The 17,024-nt window shown below is 36.8% G+C and overlaps 1 protein-coding gene across 1 annotated transcript; it reads right to left on the bottom strand.

Annotated features, from left to right (window-relative positions):
- Nucleotides 1-1,821: 1,821 nt before the first annotated feature.
- LOC110607326 (sm-like protein LSM36B) lies at nt 1,822-5,453 on the bottom strand. Its single transcript, XM_021746413.2, has 4 exons — nt 5,299-5,453; nt 4,476-4,655; nt 2,140-2,253; nt 1,822-2,047 (listed from the first exon to the last, which is right to left on the bottom strand). The coding sequence occupies exons 2-4, from the start codon at nt 4,588-4,590 to the stop codon at nt 2,001-2,003; spliced, it is 276 nt and encodes a 91-aa protein (XP_021602105.1). The 5' UTR covers nt 4,591-4,655; nt 5,299-5,453; the 3' UTR covers nt 1,822-2,000.
- Between the last annotated feature and the right edge of the window lie 11,571 nt (nt 5,454-17,024).

The raw sequence follows: 17,024 nt of genomic DNA, 5'->3' as shown, positions 1-17,024 counted from the left end.
CCAGCCCAGGAGAAATTGACTGCTTGAAGAAGTTGAGCTAATTTTCTTGAATCTTCTACTACATTTTGAATAACCACAGTGGTAAAACACCTTTGAGCGCATCAATCACCGAAGCCGAATCAGCTTCCATCACAACCTTGGTAAAGGCTCTATTCTCTGTCAAAATAAAAGTTTCTCGGTATACAATGGAGTCTATTAAGAAACATCATAAATGGCAGCACCAATCTAAGAATCGCCCATTATGATCACGTGCCACTACTTCTGTAGCACCAAAGTTGAAACGTTTGTCCACTGCTACATCAAAGTTTAGTTTTAAAAAAACCCGTTGTAGGGGCACTCTAACTTAGATGTATAGGGAACTGTTGTGTTTCTCTAATCTGTGCAGTAGCTAAGGGTTCCCAAAATTCTTCGAGTGTGGACTGCTGCTGCAACCACCAAATCTGCTGGTTTTCTTATTTGTTTGAAAATATAGTCATTACGGTCCTTCTATATATTTCACAAAAGAAAAAGCCAGAAGTTGGATCAATTATTGTGCATCTGGAGATTGAGAAAGCCCCTGGCAAATCTCTAGCCATTTATCTTTTATAGAGGTGCTTAAAGATATATAGAACAAAGGCACAAAGAAGAATTCGACCATACTGCTATCGCATGAGGACAATGAAAGAAAAAATGATCTACAAGATTCAGTGTTCCCGCAAAAAGGGGAATTCAAGTTGAGATGATCAATCCTTTAGTGAAGTATTTCATTGCATGGTAGATGTTCTAGATACAACAACCAAATAAAGATCTTGATCTTAATCAGGAGATTAATATTCCACAATTGCTACTAATAGAGCAAATTTTACCACTCGTTCTTGCTACCTTGTAACCCGACCAGACATAATACACCCTGATCTTTCAAAGTGTGAAATGATTTGATCATCTCCATTGAAACTGCTAAGAGGAATCGCTAAAATTTGGTTTATGTCTTGAGCTTCGAAATTCCTCAATAAAATGTTTTATCCCATGTGCAAGATGCTTGGTCAATTACCGTTGAGACTCTAGTGATAGTGATTATATCAACTCTTGCTGGCCTTAGATATCAAGCTGAAATCAATCACTTCATTTATAATCATTTGTTTGAAATGATTTAACTTGGTAAAAAAAAATTATAAAATTATATATTATTTTGATTTTTTTAAAAAACTTTTAAATTAAAATTAATTAAATTCTCTGATTTTAAACATGAATATTAATAGAAAAATCAATTATTCCACCATTTGATCAAATACTGACAAAACCTGACATCAATTGTCGTCATAAACCAACCTGCTTATGCTTAATCCGGCCAACCTTTTCTTTTGAGCAATTCTTTTTTTTTTTTTTTAATAATTCTTTTGGCAAGTATTAAACGCACCACTAACGCTATGTTTGGATAGGAGTAAAATAAGAGAGAAAAATAAAAATAAAAATAATCTCTTATTTTGTTTGAATTGAAGGAAAATATGGAAGAAAAATAAGAGTGAAAAACAATGAATTAAAGTTACCATTCACATGGAAAATCTATATAATTACTTTTTTTTTACCTCTAATTATTTATTTTTATTATAATTATAAAGAGTAAAACAGTTATTTTACTATTCAAAAAGTCACTCTCCCCTCCTATTTTCCTTCCTAACATTCAAACAATGGGAGGAAAAGTTGCTTCTTATTTTCTCACTTTACATGCTAAATGGTAATGCAGAGATACAAGATCTACATAGATATGGATCCGTGGGAAATGAAACAGAATCATGACTTATGCCGCAGATTGATGATCCCTTGAAATAAGAAGAATGGGCATTGCTTATAAAAGCCTGCGATAGAGTTCATTCCAGAAGATATCAAACCGATAACAGAAGTTTTGCCATTTTTGTTCAAATGGAATGTTACTTGATTCTAAAATCCAAGATTGACATACAAGCATTAAAAGAAAATGTCCGGACTCCAAAGGTTCTCCGTTCTTCTTTGGCACTGCGATGCTATGCCCCATCTGCTAATGTCCTCTTTGATGTACTAATGTACAGAACTGCATTTAAAAAGAACAATAATAAAAAATGCCAGTCATCCCCAAATTAGCTGAATCACAAGAGCTGCTACATAAGTAAAGAATTTACTCACCATTGTTTCCACGAATAAAAGCATCGCCATACTTGTTCTTCAATTGCCCATTAACATATTCTTCAGTTTGTTCCATTGCTATGTTCATGTATCCATCTAAACAAGCTAAAATACCTGCATAAGAGTATTCACCAAAACTCCAGTTCAAGACATCCTTCTGTAATATTGTCAAACAAAGTGACATGCAAGGCAATCGGAATTCACCCTCATTCCATCCTAATATATATAAATAAAAGGAATTAATTACCCTCATACCCGTGTTATACCCTAACTAATTAAAATACCCCAGTAATTTTAGAATTACATTGAAATACCCTTATATTTTGATTCTGTCTACTAGAAAGTACTTCAATTAGATTATACTCATTTTTGCCGTTAGTCTAAGAGCAAAAGACTAAAATGACCTCATTTATATCTGCCCTAAAATGAAATCCCCAAATCTAAACAGATCTCATCAAATAACACAATCCCTAAAACCTCTCATTTTTCTCTTGCAAATACCCATCCAAAAGTTGTTTTTGTGTTTTGAATTCTGTTTGCAAACTTCAATCAATAGTTCTATTGCTTGGCGATTTAGTGGGGCAACTCGATGGGCGATTTAGTGTCAAATGTTTCCTTGGCAATGAATGGTGGTGACAGTGTGCAAATTGCCTTTGTCTGGATGCTTCGCAGGGTCCCATGTTCGATACACTTGTTGACTTGGGTATTTCTCTTGCCAAGACGAGAAACATGGTCAAAACCCTATGCTACACCATTGCCTTCTTCTGGCATTTCTGTGGAATAGACAAGATGACATGCGCCCTCAAAGTAGGATTCTAATGTATTTTTTTGGAGTCGTGATTGGTTGTTTACTTGGCTTTCTTGAAGCCCAACCATCCACCTCAAAGATTATTGCTTTTGTGAAGAAAATGCAGCAGATGGATAATTAAAGAGGAGATGCAATAGAAAATGCAGCAGATGCAATAGAATAGAAAAGATGCAAGAGAATGGAGGAGAAGTTTGATTAATTTGATTTATTTATGTTAGGAGGGTAATTTTGGCATACAAACAAATTTTCTTTGCTTTGACCAATAAACAAATGGAAAAAATCAGTATAATCTGACGGAAGCCTTTTCCAGTTGACGAAATTAAAATATTGGAGTATTTTAATGTAATTCTAAAACCATAAGAATATCTTAATTAGTTAGGATATAATACAGGAGTATGAAATTAGTTATCCCTAAATAGAAAGAAAAAAAATCAAAGGCAATTTGAAGGTTAAATGAGAAGGAATACAACAATTGACACAGCACATCAAAACTTTTGACTTGGGAAAACAAAACAAAAGGATAACTCTTGCACAAAAAAGATTGCAAGGTTATAAAATGTCTGATACTTTCTAATAGACAGATATGTATATACATATGGACTTAGCTGTAATTAGATTCAGAGTTCAAAATCATCTAATGCTTTGAAACATGTATTAAAAAAACAGGATAGTAATGAATTTAGGTATGGTATTCTAATTTTATGTCCCCTTGAATGGATTCCATTATAGGCACTTTCACCCTTAAAAATAGGTAATTAAGGACCATTGGGTTAGCTTGAGTTGGTTAACACTCATTAGACAAATTATTGAACATGGTGATTGGGATGGGCCATCTATGAATTATCCTATTTTGTTTCATGGGATAAATTGTATTCTGAGGCAATTAGATGTAGAACAAATTTGAAAAGTGGGGATGAAAAAATGTTGATAACAATTAAGCATTCTGGATTCTATTGATAATGTTTTTTTAGCTTAATTATATTTAATTTATAGTTTACTATCATTTCAATTAGAATACTTCCATTCTGTGTTTCTTGGGCAGTTAGGCAACATACAGCATTGCAACCAAAGAGCATTAAATTGGACGTTATGAGAAAACCTGTGTTGGAATAATTTTGTTACCTATCTTCAACAGCATCAAGCTCCTCAACAAGCTATACAAATAATAGATAGGTTTCATCTGCTTTAACTTTTTTTTATCAATTTCATTCTTCCAAACATGAAAGGCTATAAATATGCTAGGCAATTCCTTAAACATATTAATCATCAATGCCCTACCAAGCTAAATATTATAAGCGCAGATAACTTCACAGTCTGTTATATTGTCTGCGACTCTCTCATAGTGTACTTGTGAGTATTAATTTCCACAGGATATACTATTTTCAACTTTAAAAAGCTATATATATGACCAACAATACATAAACTTATAAGGAGAAAAAAAACATTTGATTAAAATTAAGGACCATTGGATAAAAATATAATGATGAAAAATTAAGAAAAAGTTGGACTAATAGCATTGAAAGAGAACCTCGATAATCAACACCAGAATTCAGTTTGACAACAACAGGTCGCCCACGAATTGATTTAAGGAAGTCTGCAGGTGTTTTTGTGGTCGTCGACCCCTTCTCTCCCCCTCCACTCATCTCCACTTTATCTACAATGAAGATAAGCTTCCTCTAAGGGATGGAAACAGCAGCAATTATATTACCTAGAGACAAATAATACAACAGAAACAAATTAGGTGATGTCAAACAGAAGAAAAAGAAGAAGAAAACTAACAACACTTTGTCAACCCCATTTTGCTAAAAGTGAGAAAAATGTTAGGTTCTAAATACAAGAACATATTATCCAAGCATTATTTAAGAAGTTAACCTCTCTTTATCCTAAAAGATAAAAAAAATCAGAGCAAAAAGTATCTGAAACCCTAAATCAGACGGTGTCTAAGCAGAGGTCTCTCCTTAGTGAAAATAATAATAATAATAAGCAGAGGTCTCTCGGCTCTGGTATCAGATGAACCAATGACTAAACTAGACATCAAGAACTAAGCCTATAAATAAGAACTCCCTCAATCAACAACCGGTAAAATAATAACCCTAATCATATTTGAATACCATTACACTAAACAAACGCTACCTATTACGCTAAATGGGTTTGTGCCATTTCACATTAATATCCAAGACATTCTCAAGTAAAATACAAGGAAACTAGACCTAATCGTCTTCGACAACAAGCAAAGTTATGATCTAATTCCTCAAAAAGAAACCCAACAAAGAAAGATGGTATTTTAAAAAATTAAGTAAAATATAGATCACATATGGGTTCCTTTCAATCTTTATCCCATTCAAGCTTACCTGGTTTCGATCTTGAACGAAGAGCGAAAGCGAGAGCGAAAGCGACAGCGAGAGGGAGAGCTATGAGAAACTGAACAGGCAGAAGCCGAAGTCCGAATTTCAGGCTTATTGTTCATAAGCTTATGAAATTTTAAACGCATGAAGGGCCAAAGAACCTAAAATGAAAAGCCCCAAGATCAGTGAATAGTCATTTTGGGTCAAATTCAATTGAGTCCTTACTTCTCAATTTACTATCAAATTAACCCAAATGCTTGCAAGTTAACTCGGGATCTATCGATTAGTATTATTGGATACACGCCTATTGAACTGAAAAAGTTAAAAAGTTAATCACATTTATATTCTATTTTTTTTTCATTCAATAAAATTAAAATTAAAATTTTAAAATTAATTATGATTTTAAATAATAAACTCAATAATAAATTATATACTTAAAATCTTATTTGATTAATAAAATAATATTTTAAAATAATTATTTTTATTTTAACTATGCCTATTAAATTTAACCATATTCTCTTTTGTCAATTATATTTCTTTTTTCCTTCTCAATAATTAAAGAATTGAGAAAATTAATTCTGAATTCAATTTAATATATTATAATTTTTTATTACCGTAATTTTAAATAACAAAATAATATTTTTAAATGAATTTTAACATATTTATAATTTTTTTAGTTTTTAAAACTTATGTATTGATTTTCAATATTAAAGTTGGAATATTTATAAAATTTTTGATGGATTATATTGTTGATACTTAATATTATTAAAAATAAAATAATGTAAATAAATTTTAAGAGCTGAAAAAATTAAAATTAAATTAAAAACTTTAATATATTATTTTAGTATTTATTAATAATATAATAAAACCATTATACATACAATGATTATATTATAAAATTTCTCCCTAATAAGATTATGCCACTTAATACATGTTGCATTTGGCATGCTTATCAAATCATCTTTTACCAATCTTCTCATATTTTAACTTAACCATTGGAGTTTATTCCTAATTAAGGCTAAGTATAATCTTCTTAGATTTTCTTTTTTTTTTTTGGTAGTTATAGCCATCTTCAATCTCACAATATTAAGGGTTGGAAAGCTTTTGTCTCCATTAATGTGTTCAATGTGAAACAACTCATTCAAATTATTTGATGCAAAAATCTTATCCAACTAATTAGTAAAAATAGTCTTGCGATAAGTTTATTTCAACTACGAGATCAAATTTTCCCCTGATAGAAAATGAATTATGGTTTCTCATTTTGATAATATAGCAGTTGAAGTAATTCTTTACAAATTTTTATGCCATAAAATATGAATAAAAATAAAAATTATACCAATACAAGAAAATAACCCGTGTAATGCAGCGGGATCACTTTTAATATATGAAACATTAATACACTATTTAAAAGAGAAATACACCAGAATTCTATCTATTTTTCTATAATAAAATTTACCTATTTATGTTTTTAAAAATTCATTGATCCAAGAGCAAAATAATCAAACTATTAACTAAAAAAAGTGGCCTTTTTGTCTTCTCACTCTGAGAAGTTTTTTATCCCTATCTTTTTAAGGGTTTTCTAACATTTTTCTTGATTTTTTTCCAGCGTTGTTCGCCATGAGCGCTCACCTAGATGATGATGTTGTCTTTGAGGAGATGGCGAAAACTTCATCAGCCAGTCTTGTTAATCAGACTCGCCGAAGGAAATGAGTACGCTTAGTTGGAACTGCCGTGGGTTGGGCAATCCATAGGCATTGCAGTTGTTGGAATTCTATGTGAGAGATAGGAGACCAACTTTTATTTTTTTAATAAAACTTTTTCTTTGTCTTCTAAAATTTCTGAAATAAAGACTCGTTTTGGTTATAATGACTTTGTAGCTGTTGATTGTATAGGGCATAGTGGGGGCTTGGCGTTACTCTGGCGCTCAGTCTCTCATGTTTCTGTTTTGAATTTATTTTCACATTGCATTGATGTTGAAGTTTCTATTGACGGTATTAGTTCTTGAAGGCTTACGGATTTTTATGGTCAGCCTAATCGCTTGAGACGAAATAAAACTTGGAATCTCCTTCATAACTTAAGGGATTGTAGCCTCTTACCTTGGGTTTGTCTCGGTGATTTTAATGACTTACTTGTTGTCCACAAGAAGAGAGGAGGGAGGCTACAACCACGTGCTTTAATTCAAGGTTTTCGTGAGGCTATTTGTGATGCAGGTTTGACTGATTTTCCTATGGGAGGATATCCTTTTACGTGGGAGCATGGTAAGGATTCTGATCATTAGATTGAGGAGAAATTAGATAGGGTTTTGGTATCTAACGGTTGGAGGTATAAATTTTCTTATGCTTAGGCATATACATTGGATATTACTACTTCTGATCACTTGCCAATCTTTCTGGAGGTTCGGTCTATGGTCACTCACGATCAAGCTAGGAGATTCAAGTTTGAGAATTACTGGCTTCGTTTTCCCCAATGTAAGGAAATTGTTCTAAACAATTGGAACTCTGAGGTGATAGAGAATTTGGAGGATCGGTTGAAGGTTTGCGGGTCGGTTTTGTATCACTGGGGTATAGATCTGAAGGAGATACATAGGAAGGAGTTGAAAGAGTGCCAAAATATAATTAAAGCACGACATAGCTCTCGTTTGGGGCGGGATCGTAATGTTATTCATGAAGCATATCGAAAGTTCTTTCAATTGCTACATGACCGTGAGGTTCAGTGGAAGTAGAGGACGAAAGTTTTTTGGCTTCGGGAAGGGGATGCTAATACACGTTTTTTCCATGCTATGGCTACAGAAAGGAAGCGGAAAAATAATATGCTTAGACTTCAGAATTCAGAGGGAGTCTGGTGTTTGAGAGGGTCGGGCTTGGAAGATTTAATGGTTGGCTACTTTCAAGACATTTTTACATCACACATGGGCAATATGGAGCCTATCCTTGAACATGTTACTGCATGTATTACGGAGGAGATGAATCAGAAGCTGGTGGAGTCTTATTCAATGGAGGAAGTGAAGGCTGCATTGTTTAGCATGAAACCTGATAAAGCTCCAGGCATTGATGGTTTTAATCCTGGATTTTTCGAAAGTCATTGGGAGATTGTGGGTCCCAAAGTGTCCAGAGTGTGCATTCAATATCTGCAGGAGGGGTCTTTTCCTACCTCTTGGAATGAAACAGTTTTGGTTCTCATACCAAAGAAGTAAACACCTCAGGTAATGAGTGACTTAAGGCCTATTGCATTATGTAATGTTATTTACAAGATTATGAGCAAAATGATAGCGAAAAGGTTGAAGGTTATGCTGGATACTATTGTCTCTCCAATACAAAATGCTTTCATTCCTGGCAGAAGTATTCAGGATAATAACATTATAGCCTTTGAAATGATGCATTATTTCAATAATAAAAGGAGAGGTAAGGATTATTTTGCTGCGTTGAAAATGAACATTAGTAAGGCTTATGACAGGATGGAATGGCGGTTTGTCCAAGCAATGCTTCAAAGTTTGGGTTTTAACCAGAACTGGATTAATCTAGTTATGCACTATATTTCTACTGTGAAATATTTGGTCCTATCTGGGAGTTTGTTGTTGGTCCTATAGTTCCATTCAGAGGGTTAAGGCAAGGAAATCTGATCTCGCCTTACCTTTTTATTCTTTGTGCTCAAGATTTGTCTCGTATGATTTTAGCTAAGGTAAATCAGGGTTTGATTACAGGATGGTCTATTACGAGAAGAGCTCCTATTATTTCACATTTATTTTTTACAGATGACAGTTTAGTTACTTTCCAAGCAAGTGGCAGAGAGGCACGTGTGGTGAAGGAGATTATGGATGGGTATGCTGTTGCGTCGGGACAATTAATCAATTATTCCAAGTCTTCTTTATGCTTCTCACGTAATACACCTCTTAATGTGCGATAGGACGTATGTTCTATACTAGGGGTGATGGAGCAAAAAGACTTGGGGGGCATATTTGGGTTTGCCGATGCGAATAGGGATTAATAAGCGTGACGTGTTTCAGTTTATGAAGGATAGAATGTGGCAGAAACTCAACTCTTAGAAGCGGAGATGTCTATTTAGGGCGGGGAAAGAAGTGATGTTAAAAACTGTTCTCCAGGCACTTCCAACGTATGCTATCAATTTATTTTTAGTGCTGCAAACAATTTGTTATGAATTGTAGCGACTTATGGCTCAATTTTGGTGGGGGAGAGGGAGCTCTCACAAACGAGGTATGCATTGGGTAAGCTGGGAACGAATGGTGAAATCGAAGTTTGATGGTGGGTTGGTATTTAAGAAATTACATGAGTTCAATTTATCTATGTTAGGGAAGCACGCATGGGCAATTTTTACTAGAGATAATTCATTGGTGGCAAGAACTCTCAAGGCTAAGTATTTTCTGTTTGGCTCTTTTTTAGATTCGGAGATTGGGAGTAATCCAATCTACTTGTGGAGAAGTTTGTGGGAGAGTAAGAAGTTGATTGCGTCAAGCTCTCTCAAAAGAGTTGGACATGGTAGAAGCATTTCGATTTGGGAGGATCCATGGGTGCCATTAAATTTGAATGGAAAGGTTTCTACTCCTCAACAGACAGATTGTGTTGTGTCTTTGGTTTCTGATCTCATTTAATAGGGATGCTTGAAAAGGGATTTGATTCTTTCTATATTTAATCAGGTTGATGCTCATAATATATTGTCTATCCCTTTGAGTATCACTGGGCAAGCAAATAATTGGGTATGAAAATTTGAGAAACGTGGATTCTATTCGGTTCAAAGTGCTTATAGATTCTTGACACATACTACTCACTTGAGTTGCTCAGTTATGGTTAGATCAAATGTGGAAGAAACTCTGGCATATTCGGGCTCCACCGAAGGTTTTGAATCTGGTATGGTGAGCTTGCCTTAATGCTATTCCATGCTTGGTTAATTTAATTTGTAGGAATGTCCAAGTTAGTGAGTCTTGTCCTATTTGCTCTAGTCAAAGTGAAACGATAATACATACTTTGGTTACTTGCCCTTTTGCCCGTGATTGTTGGATGATGACTGAATCTAGTTGGCTCTTCCTCCACATGCAATCGTTTAGTGATTGGTTTGTTCGGGTATGTAATTCAGTTTCTGTTTCTACTTTACACATGGTGGTTGTGGTAGTTTGTATTTTATGGGATAATAGAAACGTTGTGGTATAGAAGCAGAAAAGGTGTCCACCTCATGTTGTGATTAGGTGTGAAAAGTCTCTTCTTCAAGATTAGGAGGCGGTTAGAAGTTGCAGGGAGTTGGTTGTTAATGTTCCAGTTTGCGTCCAATGGAAAAAGCCACCTATTGGAAGTTTTAAGCTAAATGTTGATGCTGCATTATTCCCACATCAGACTATGGGAGTGGGTTGTGTCTTAAGGGGAGGGAATGGTGAGTATATTGCAGTATGTCAACAAAGAATTTTTGGTAATTTTGATGTTTCTATGGCTGAGGCCATGGCTTTTAGGGAAGCTTTAAGCTGGTTCAAGGATGGTAGTTCGTCCTCGGTTATTGTGGAGTCAGACGCTCAACTTTTAGTTCGAGTTATAGCTGATCCCAATTATCAGGATTTGCCATCATTTGGTAGTATTATTTTTTATTGTAAGTCTCTTATCTCGGAGATGATTTCTATTTCTATTAACTTTATTCGTAGGTCTGCTAATGGTGTAGCTCATGCGCTTGTTCGAGCTAGTAATGGTATTTTGGGCCTGCTTGAAGTTTTTTTCTCATCTCCTGATTGTATTTCTGAGTTGATCGTTCTTGAAACTTAATAAAGTTTATATTTTTTATTCAAAAAAAAAAAGAGAAATACACCACAATAATTAATAACAAATACTATGTTTTTTTTTCTTTCATTTACTTCCTACACGAATAATTATATAAATAAAAGTTATTAAATAAAAAATAAATAAATATAAACATATACAACATTGCCTACCTTCAACCTTTATACTCTAATCGCACTTTTTATCTCAAATTTACTCACTTAAAACTGTCGGGCCAATTAAAGCTCATATTGCTGCTTTAGTTAGGCTTATACTTGATATGAAAGTAAAATGGCTGCACTCCTTAGCATATGATAAACTAAGATTTTTAGAACATTTTCTTCAATTCTTTTGAGAAGGGACTTGCATAGGTATTTGGTTGCAAGATAGAGGATCAAAATTGCAAAAACAAGCTGCTAAAGAAAAACTGCCAGAAATTGAGCCGGGAGATCTGTTTGCCCAAACAGCTGGGCAAACAGGCAGACAGCATACAGAGCCAGATAGGGGCTGTTTGCCCAATCAGTCAAAAAACTTTTTGCCCAACTAGATTAGGCATACTGACTCCCGGTTGTTGAAACCGGTCAAAAATAACCTCTACGGTTATCAACAATCTTACAACTGCAGATAGTGGTACAGGATCGAATCCACAGAGAATTGAGTACTTATCTATTTTTCTTCAAACAAGATCAATTAGAATCAACTGAAAGCACAATTGAAAGCAAGTAATTGAAAGCAAGTAATTGAAAGCTGAATGAAAGTAAAGTGCAATAAAAGTAAAAAAGGGGGGTTTTGAGATTGATTTAACTACAACTATTGAAAGCAATTAAAACAGCAAGTAATTAAAATCAAAGAGGAAATCAATATGAGAAAGGTCTAGTTGAATATATGGATCCACTTTGGTTGTTTTGGGTTGATCATTGAAACTTAGGTTCTCTTGACTTATTCAATAGATTAGTTATGAGGATTGAAAACACTTCTCACCACCATGTCTCTCCTTATGATTAAATCAATTAGGGAACGTCCTCTAATCAATTACTAATTAACAAATTGTCAAGGAACGTCCTTGGGTCTTAGGCATCAAAACAATTGTCAATTGCATAAAGAATGAGAGAGATCCAACCCTAGCTACTCAAACGCATGAGATATTGCTAGATCATACAATTCCTTAGTTTTTACACCAAGTGTTCTTAGGTCAGAATATTTTCAGCAATTACGGACTAACAAATATCCCAACTAACAATCAATTAACTTTGCAATCAAGAATCAAGTGGCCAATTTGATCAAAACAACAAAGCAATCTTAGAATTAAGCACAATTGCATGAATATTGAACTAATCAAAGATAAACACTTTATGTTCAGATCTCACAACCCATAAAACAACCTTAGTTTCAACCAAACTTCAACTAGAATTAGGGTTTCAGCCACTCATGGCTGAACCAAAACAGAAAATAAAAGAAAAGAAAGCAAGAAGATGAAGAACCAAGGGGGAGAAGCCTTGGAGAGCCTTGGCCAAACTTTGGAGGAGTTGTGTGGATCCAAATCTGCTTCATCTTGCCTTCATAAGGATCTTAAATGTAACGACCCGAAAATCGGACCGCTACCGGCGCTAGGATCCAGATCGGCTTAAGGCCGCCGGGACCCGTAGCAAGCCTGACATATAACTTGAGAACCTGTCAAATCCCATACATGATCATACAAGCTCAAAAACCTGTAAACTTTTTCTTTCCAAAAACCAAGCTCAACCTGTATATACTCATAACATAACATAACCCACACGCTGGAGCTCTCATCAAATGCTCCAATGGGGTAACTCAACATGCATACATTACGCTTGGTTGAACATAAACATCATAAAAACATTCTATAGATCATGTATCAAAGGGATAACCATACACATAGGGTCAAACACAATCTCTAATCCTCAATATCATTATTACATATCATTACTACATAAGACATTACATTACAATTTTATCATGTCCACAACTTCTAACTATTACATGAAATCAGACTTTACTCCTACCGACCTCCTGGTCTACCCTGTACCTGCAAACCTGGGGGATAAGGGGAAAGGGGTGAGGTACAAGAGCCTAGTGAGCAGAATAATATAACATTCAATTTATTTTTCATGCTTTCATGAAATGCAACATATCACAGACAATTCACATCAAGGATGAACTTGTCACCAATAGCCCACTACTGAATCCAATAGTGCCAGGGGCGTAGTGCAGGCTACATCTGGTCTTTCTCTTATACATAACATATCATAACATATCCAATCATGCCGGGGGCGTAGTGCAGGTCACTTCCGGTCTTTCTCTTACATAGTGCCAGGGGCGTAGTACAGGCCACATCTGGTCTTTCCACATCATATCATAACGTAGTGCGGCTAAAGGATCATCCAACATTCATCCACATCAACAACATATTATACAATGCAATATATTCGTGATTTCTAATGCAAACAACCTAAAATATCATATGGCATTCGTGGTGCATGATTCATGCTAAGATTTTCATTTATTTAAAAGATAAGAGTTTATTCTACTCACCTCAGCTAGCTCTGACAATGATTGAGGCAGCTAACTCACTGTTGGGGTCCTCGGTTCCTCGGGTCCGAACCTACACAGGTGGACTCAAATGAGGGACTAAACATACTAGAACATGACTCTAAAACATCCCCCAAAAACCTCTTAAAATACCTCAAAACATCCATGGAAAGCATGCAAAGGAAAGACTGAACAGGGCACTTTCAGCGGCAAGTTTGGCGGCACCTTCGGTGGCCGAAACTCCCAGGCAGAGACGAAACTCATGCATGTTCGGCGGCACTTTCGGCGGCCGAAACTGCCCTCCAGAGACGAAAGTCTTCTTTCAGGGGCAGGCTTCGGCAGCCGAAGGCTGCTTCCACAAGCGGGTTCGGCGGCCGAAAGTTCCTTCGGCGGCCGAACCTGAGTTTCTCCAAAGTGGCAGAAACTCAGCTCCAACATGCACAAACGCCTCCCAAACCTTTCAAACATGCAAAAACCTATTCTACAACAATCCCAATCATACACATCAAGCATACAAGCTCATAGGGGTCTCAACTAGCCTAAACCCCAACTACAACACATTAAACATACCCACATTGCTCATAAACACACATTAAACCCATAAACTCAAAACAACCTAAACATGCATGTCTACTCCATAAACTTGCATAAAACTTGTTTAAAACATATAGTGAGCTCAAGATCGGCCCTTACCTCTTGAAGATCTAGAGGAAAACGACCCTAGCTCGGAGATGGGAGAGATTGAGCTTCTTGAACCTCAAAGCTCCAAAACTTGCTTTATACTTGAAAATCTTCAAAACAAAGTGAAAACTTGTGAAAATCGTGAAAGATTTGAAGGAAGAAACTCAAGATCGATGAGGGACGGCGGAGAGCTCACCTTGGCCGACAATGGGGAGAAAAGCTCGCCCATTTCGGCTAAGGGACCCCTTTATAGGTGGCTGGCCAGGCCACATTCGGGAGCCGAACGTGCCTCCGCATGCATGCCATGTTCGGCGGTCGAACATAAGGTTCGGCGGCCGAACCTGGACTTCCCTCACTTATGCCTTCGGGGGCCTAAAGCACTCCCGAAGCGCGTGCATGTTCGGCGGCCGAACTTGAGGTTCGGCGGCCGAACCTGGGTCTTCCTCCAAGACTATTTTCATGCAAAAACTCAGTTTCCTTCTAGCTTAAAAACATGAAATACATTAAAACATTTTATAAAAACATGATTTTACCCTTCTAGAGGTCTCCGACACCCGAGATTCCACCGAACGGTAGGAATTCCGATACCGGAGTCTAGCCGGGTATTACATTCTCCCCCCCTTAAGAACATTCGTCCCCGAATGTTCCTCAACTAGCACATGCAAAGCATACAACATGTCATACACATAACACACATACAAAGCACATAAAACTTACTTTAGAAAAGATGGGGATATTGCTGGAGCATGGACTCCCGTGTCTCCCAGGTACACTCCTCAATATTGTGGTGATTCCAAAGGACTTTCACCATCGGGATTTCCTTGTTCCTTAGCTTTCTGATCTGGGTGTCTAGGATCCGTACCGGCTGCTCAACATAGGAGAGATCCTCTTGGATCTCCACATCAGGCTCACTAAGAACCTTGCCCGGATCTGACACGAACTTTCTCAACATAGAAACATGGAAAACCAGATGGATTCTTTCCATTGAAGCGGGTAAGTCTAACTTGTACGATACATTCCCAATCTTTTGCAAGATTTCAAAGGGTCCGATGTACCGCGGAGCTAGCTTACCTTTCTTCCCGAACCGAATCACCCCTTTCATTGGAGACACCTTGAGCAATACCAGATCTCCCTTCTGAAACTCTACTTGTCTTCTGCGGATATCTGCATAACTCTTCTGTCTGCTTGCAGCAGTCTTGATTCTTTCTCTGATTATGGGTACCACCCTGCTGGTAATCTCTACTAGCTCAGGCCCTGCCAAGGCCTTCCCTCCAACTTCCTCCCAGCAAACAGGTGACTTGCACTTCCTTCCATATAAAGCTTCATATGGAGCCATCCCGATGCTAGCATGATGGCTATTATTGTAGGCAAACTCCACCAAGGGTAGATGCTGCCTCCAAGAACCGCCAAAGTCCAGCACACACATTCTGAGCATATCCTCTATGGTCTGTGTAACGATCCGAAAATCGGACAGCTACCGGCACTAGGATCCAGATCGGCTTAAGGCCGCCAGGACCCGTAGCAAGCCTAATGTAACGACCCGAAAATCGGACTGCTACCGGCGCTAGGATCCAGATCGGCTTAAGGCCGCCGGGACCCGTAGCAAGCCTGACATATAACCTGTAAATCTGTATAATCCCATACATGATCAACAACATGCATAAAAATTTAAACTTTTCTTTCATTCATTTCTCATACACCAAACTCAACCTGTGCATGCACTAAAACATAATCATAAACTTGACCCCTCTGTGGGATCTCATCAATGCCCCAATGGGCGATATACATGCGTTGAGTTGGCTAACATCTGTATCATCAAGTATCTAAGATCATGCATCAACAAGGGATTACAATACTCATAGGGTCAAGCACATCTATAACCTCAATATACCTCATTACATAACATACTGTAATCTCTTACATTACATCATAGTACAATTGTCATGTCCACAATCTAACTATTCCATAAACATACTTCAAAACTCTGGCTAACCTCCTGGTCTACCCTGTACCTGCACAGCTGGGGTTAGGGGAGAGGGGTGAGCTACAAAGCCCAGTGAGCAGAATAGTGAAATCATATATTTAAAAATCTCATGTCATTATGTAATGCAACACATCACAACAAATCACATCTCGGATGGTATTGTCACCAATAGTCCTCTACATAGTCCAACTGTGCCGGGACGTAGAATGGGTACAACCGGTCTTTCTCTTATCATAACATATCATAACATACCAATGTGCCAGGGATGTAGAATGGGTACAACCTAGACTTTCTCTTACATCGTGCCAGGGACGTAGAATGGGTACAACCTGGACTTCCATACCATATCATGCCGTAACATCATCATGCCATATGAGGACTAAAGGATCATCCAATAACCAATCCACATCAACATCATAAATGCAATGCAACATATTCGTGGATACTAATGCAAACAACCTACTATATCTCATGGCATTCATGATGCATGGATCATGCTCAAAATTCATATTTCATTTATTTTAAAACTTAAGGTTTATTCCACTCACCTCTGGCTAGCTCTGACAAACTCTGTAGCAGCTGGCTCACTGCTGGGGTCCTCGGTTCCTCGGGTCCGAACCTACACAGGTGGACTCCAATGAGGGACCAAACATACATAAACATAACTCTAATATACTCCCCAAAAATCCCCTAAAACATCATAAAACAACTACATAAAAACATACAAGAAATGGCTGGACAGGGCACTTTCGGCGGCAGGTTCG

This window comes from Manihot esculenta, chromosome 5 (genome assembly GCF_001659605.2).
Source record: "Manihot esculenta cultivar AM560-2 chromosome 5, M.esculenta_v8, whole genome shotgun sequence".
Taxonomy (NCBI): domain Eukaryota; kingdom Viridiplantae; phylum Streptophyta; class Magnoliopsida; order Malpighiales; family Euphorbiaceae; genus Manihot; species Manihot esculenta.
Note: the sequence above shows the minus strand (reverse complement) of the source record. Positions and strands in the feature narration are given on the sequence as shown.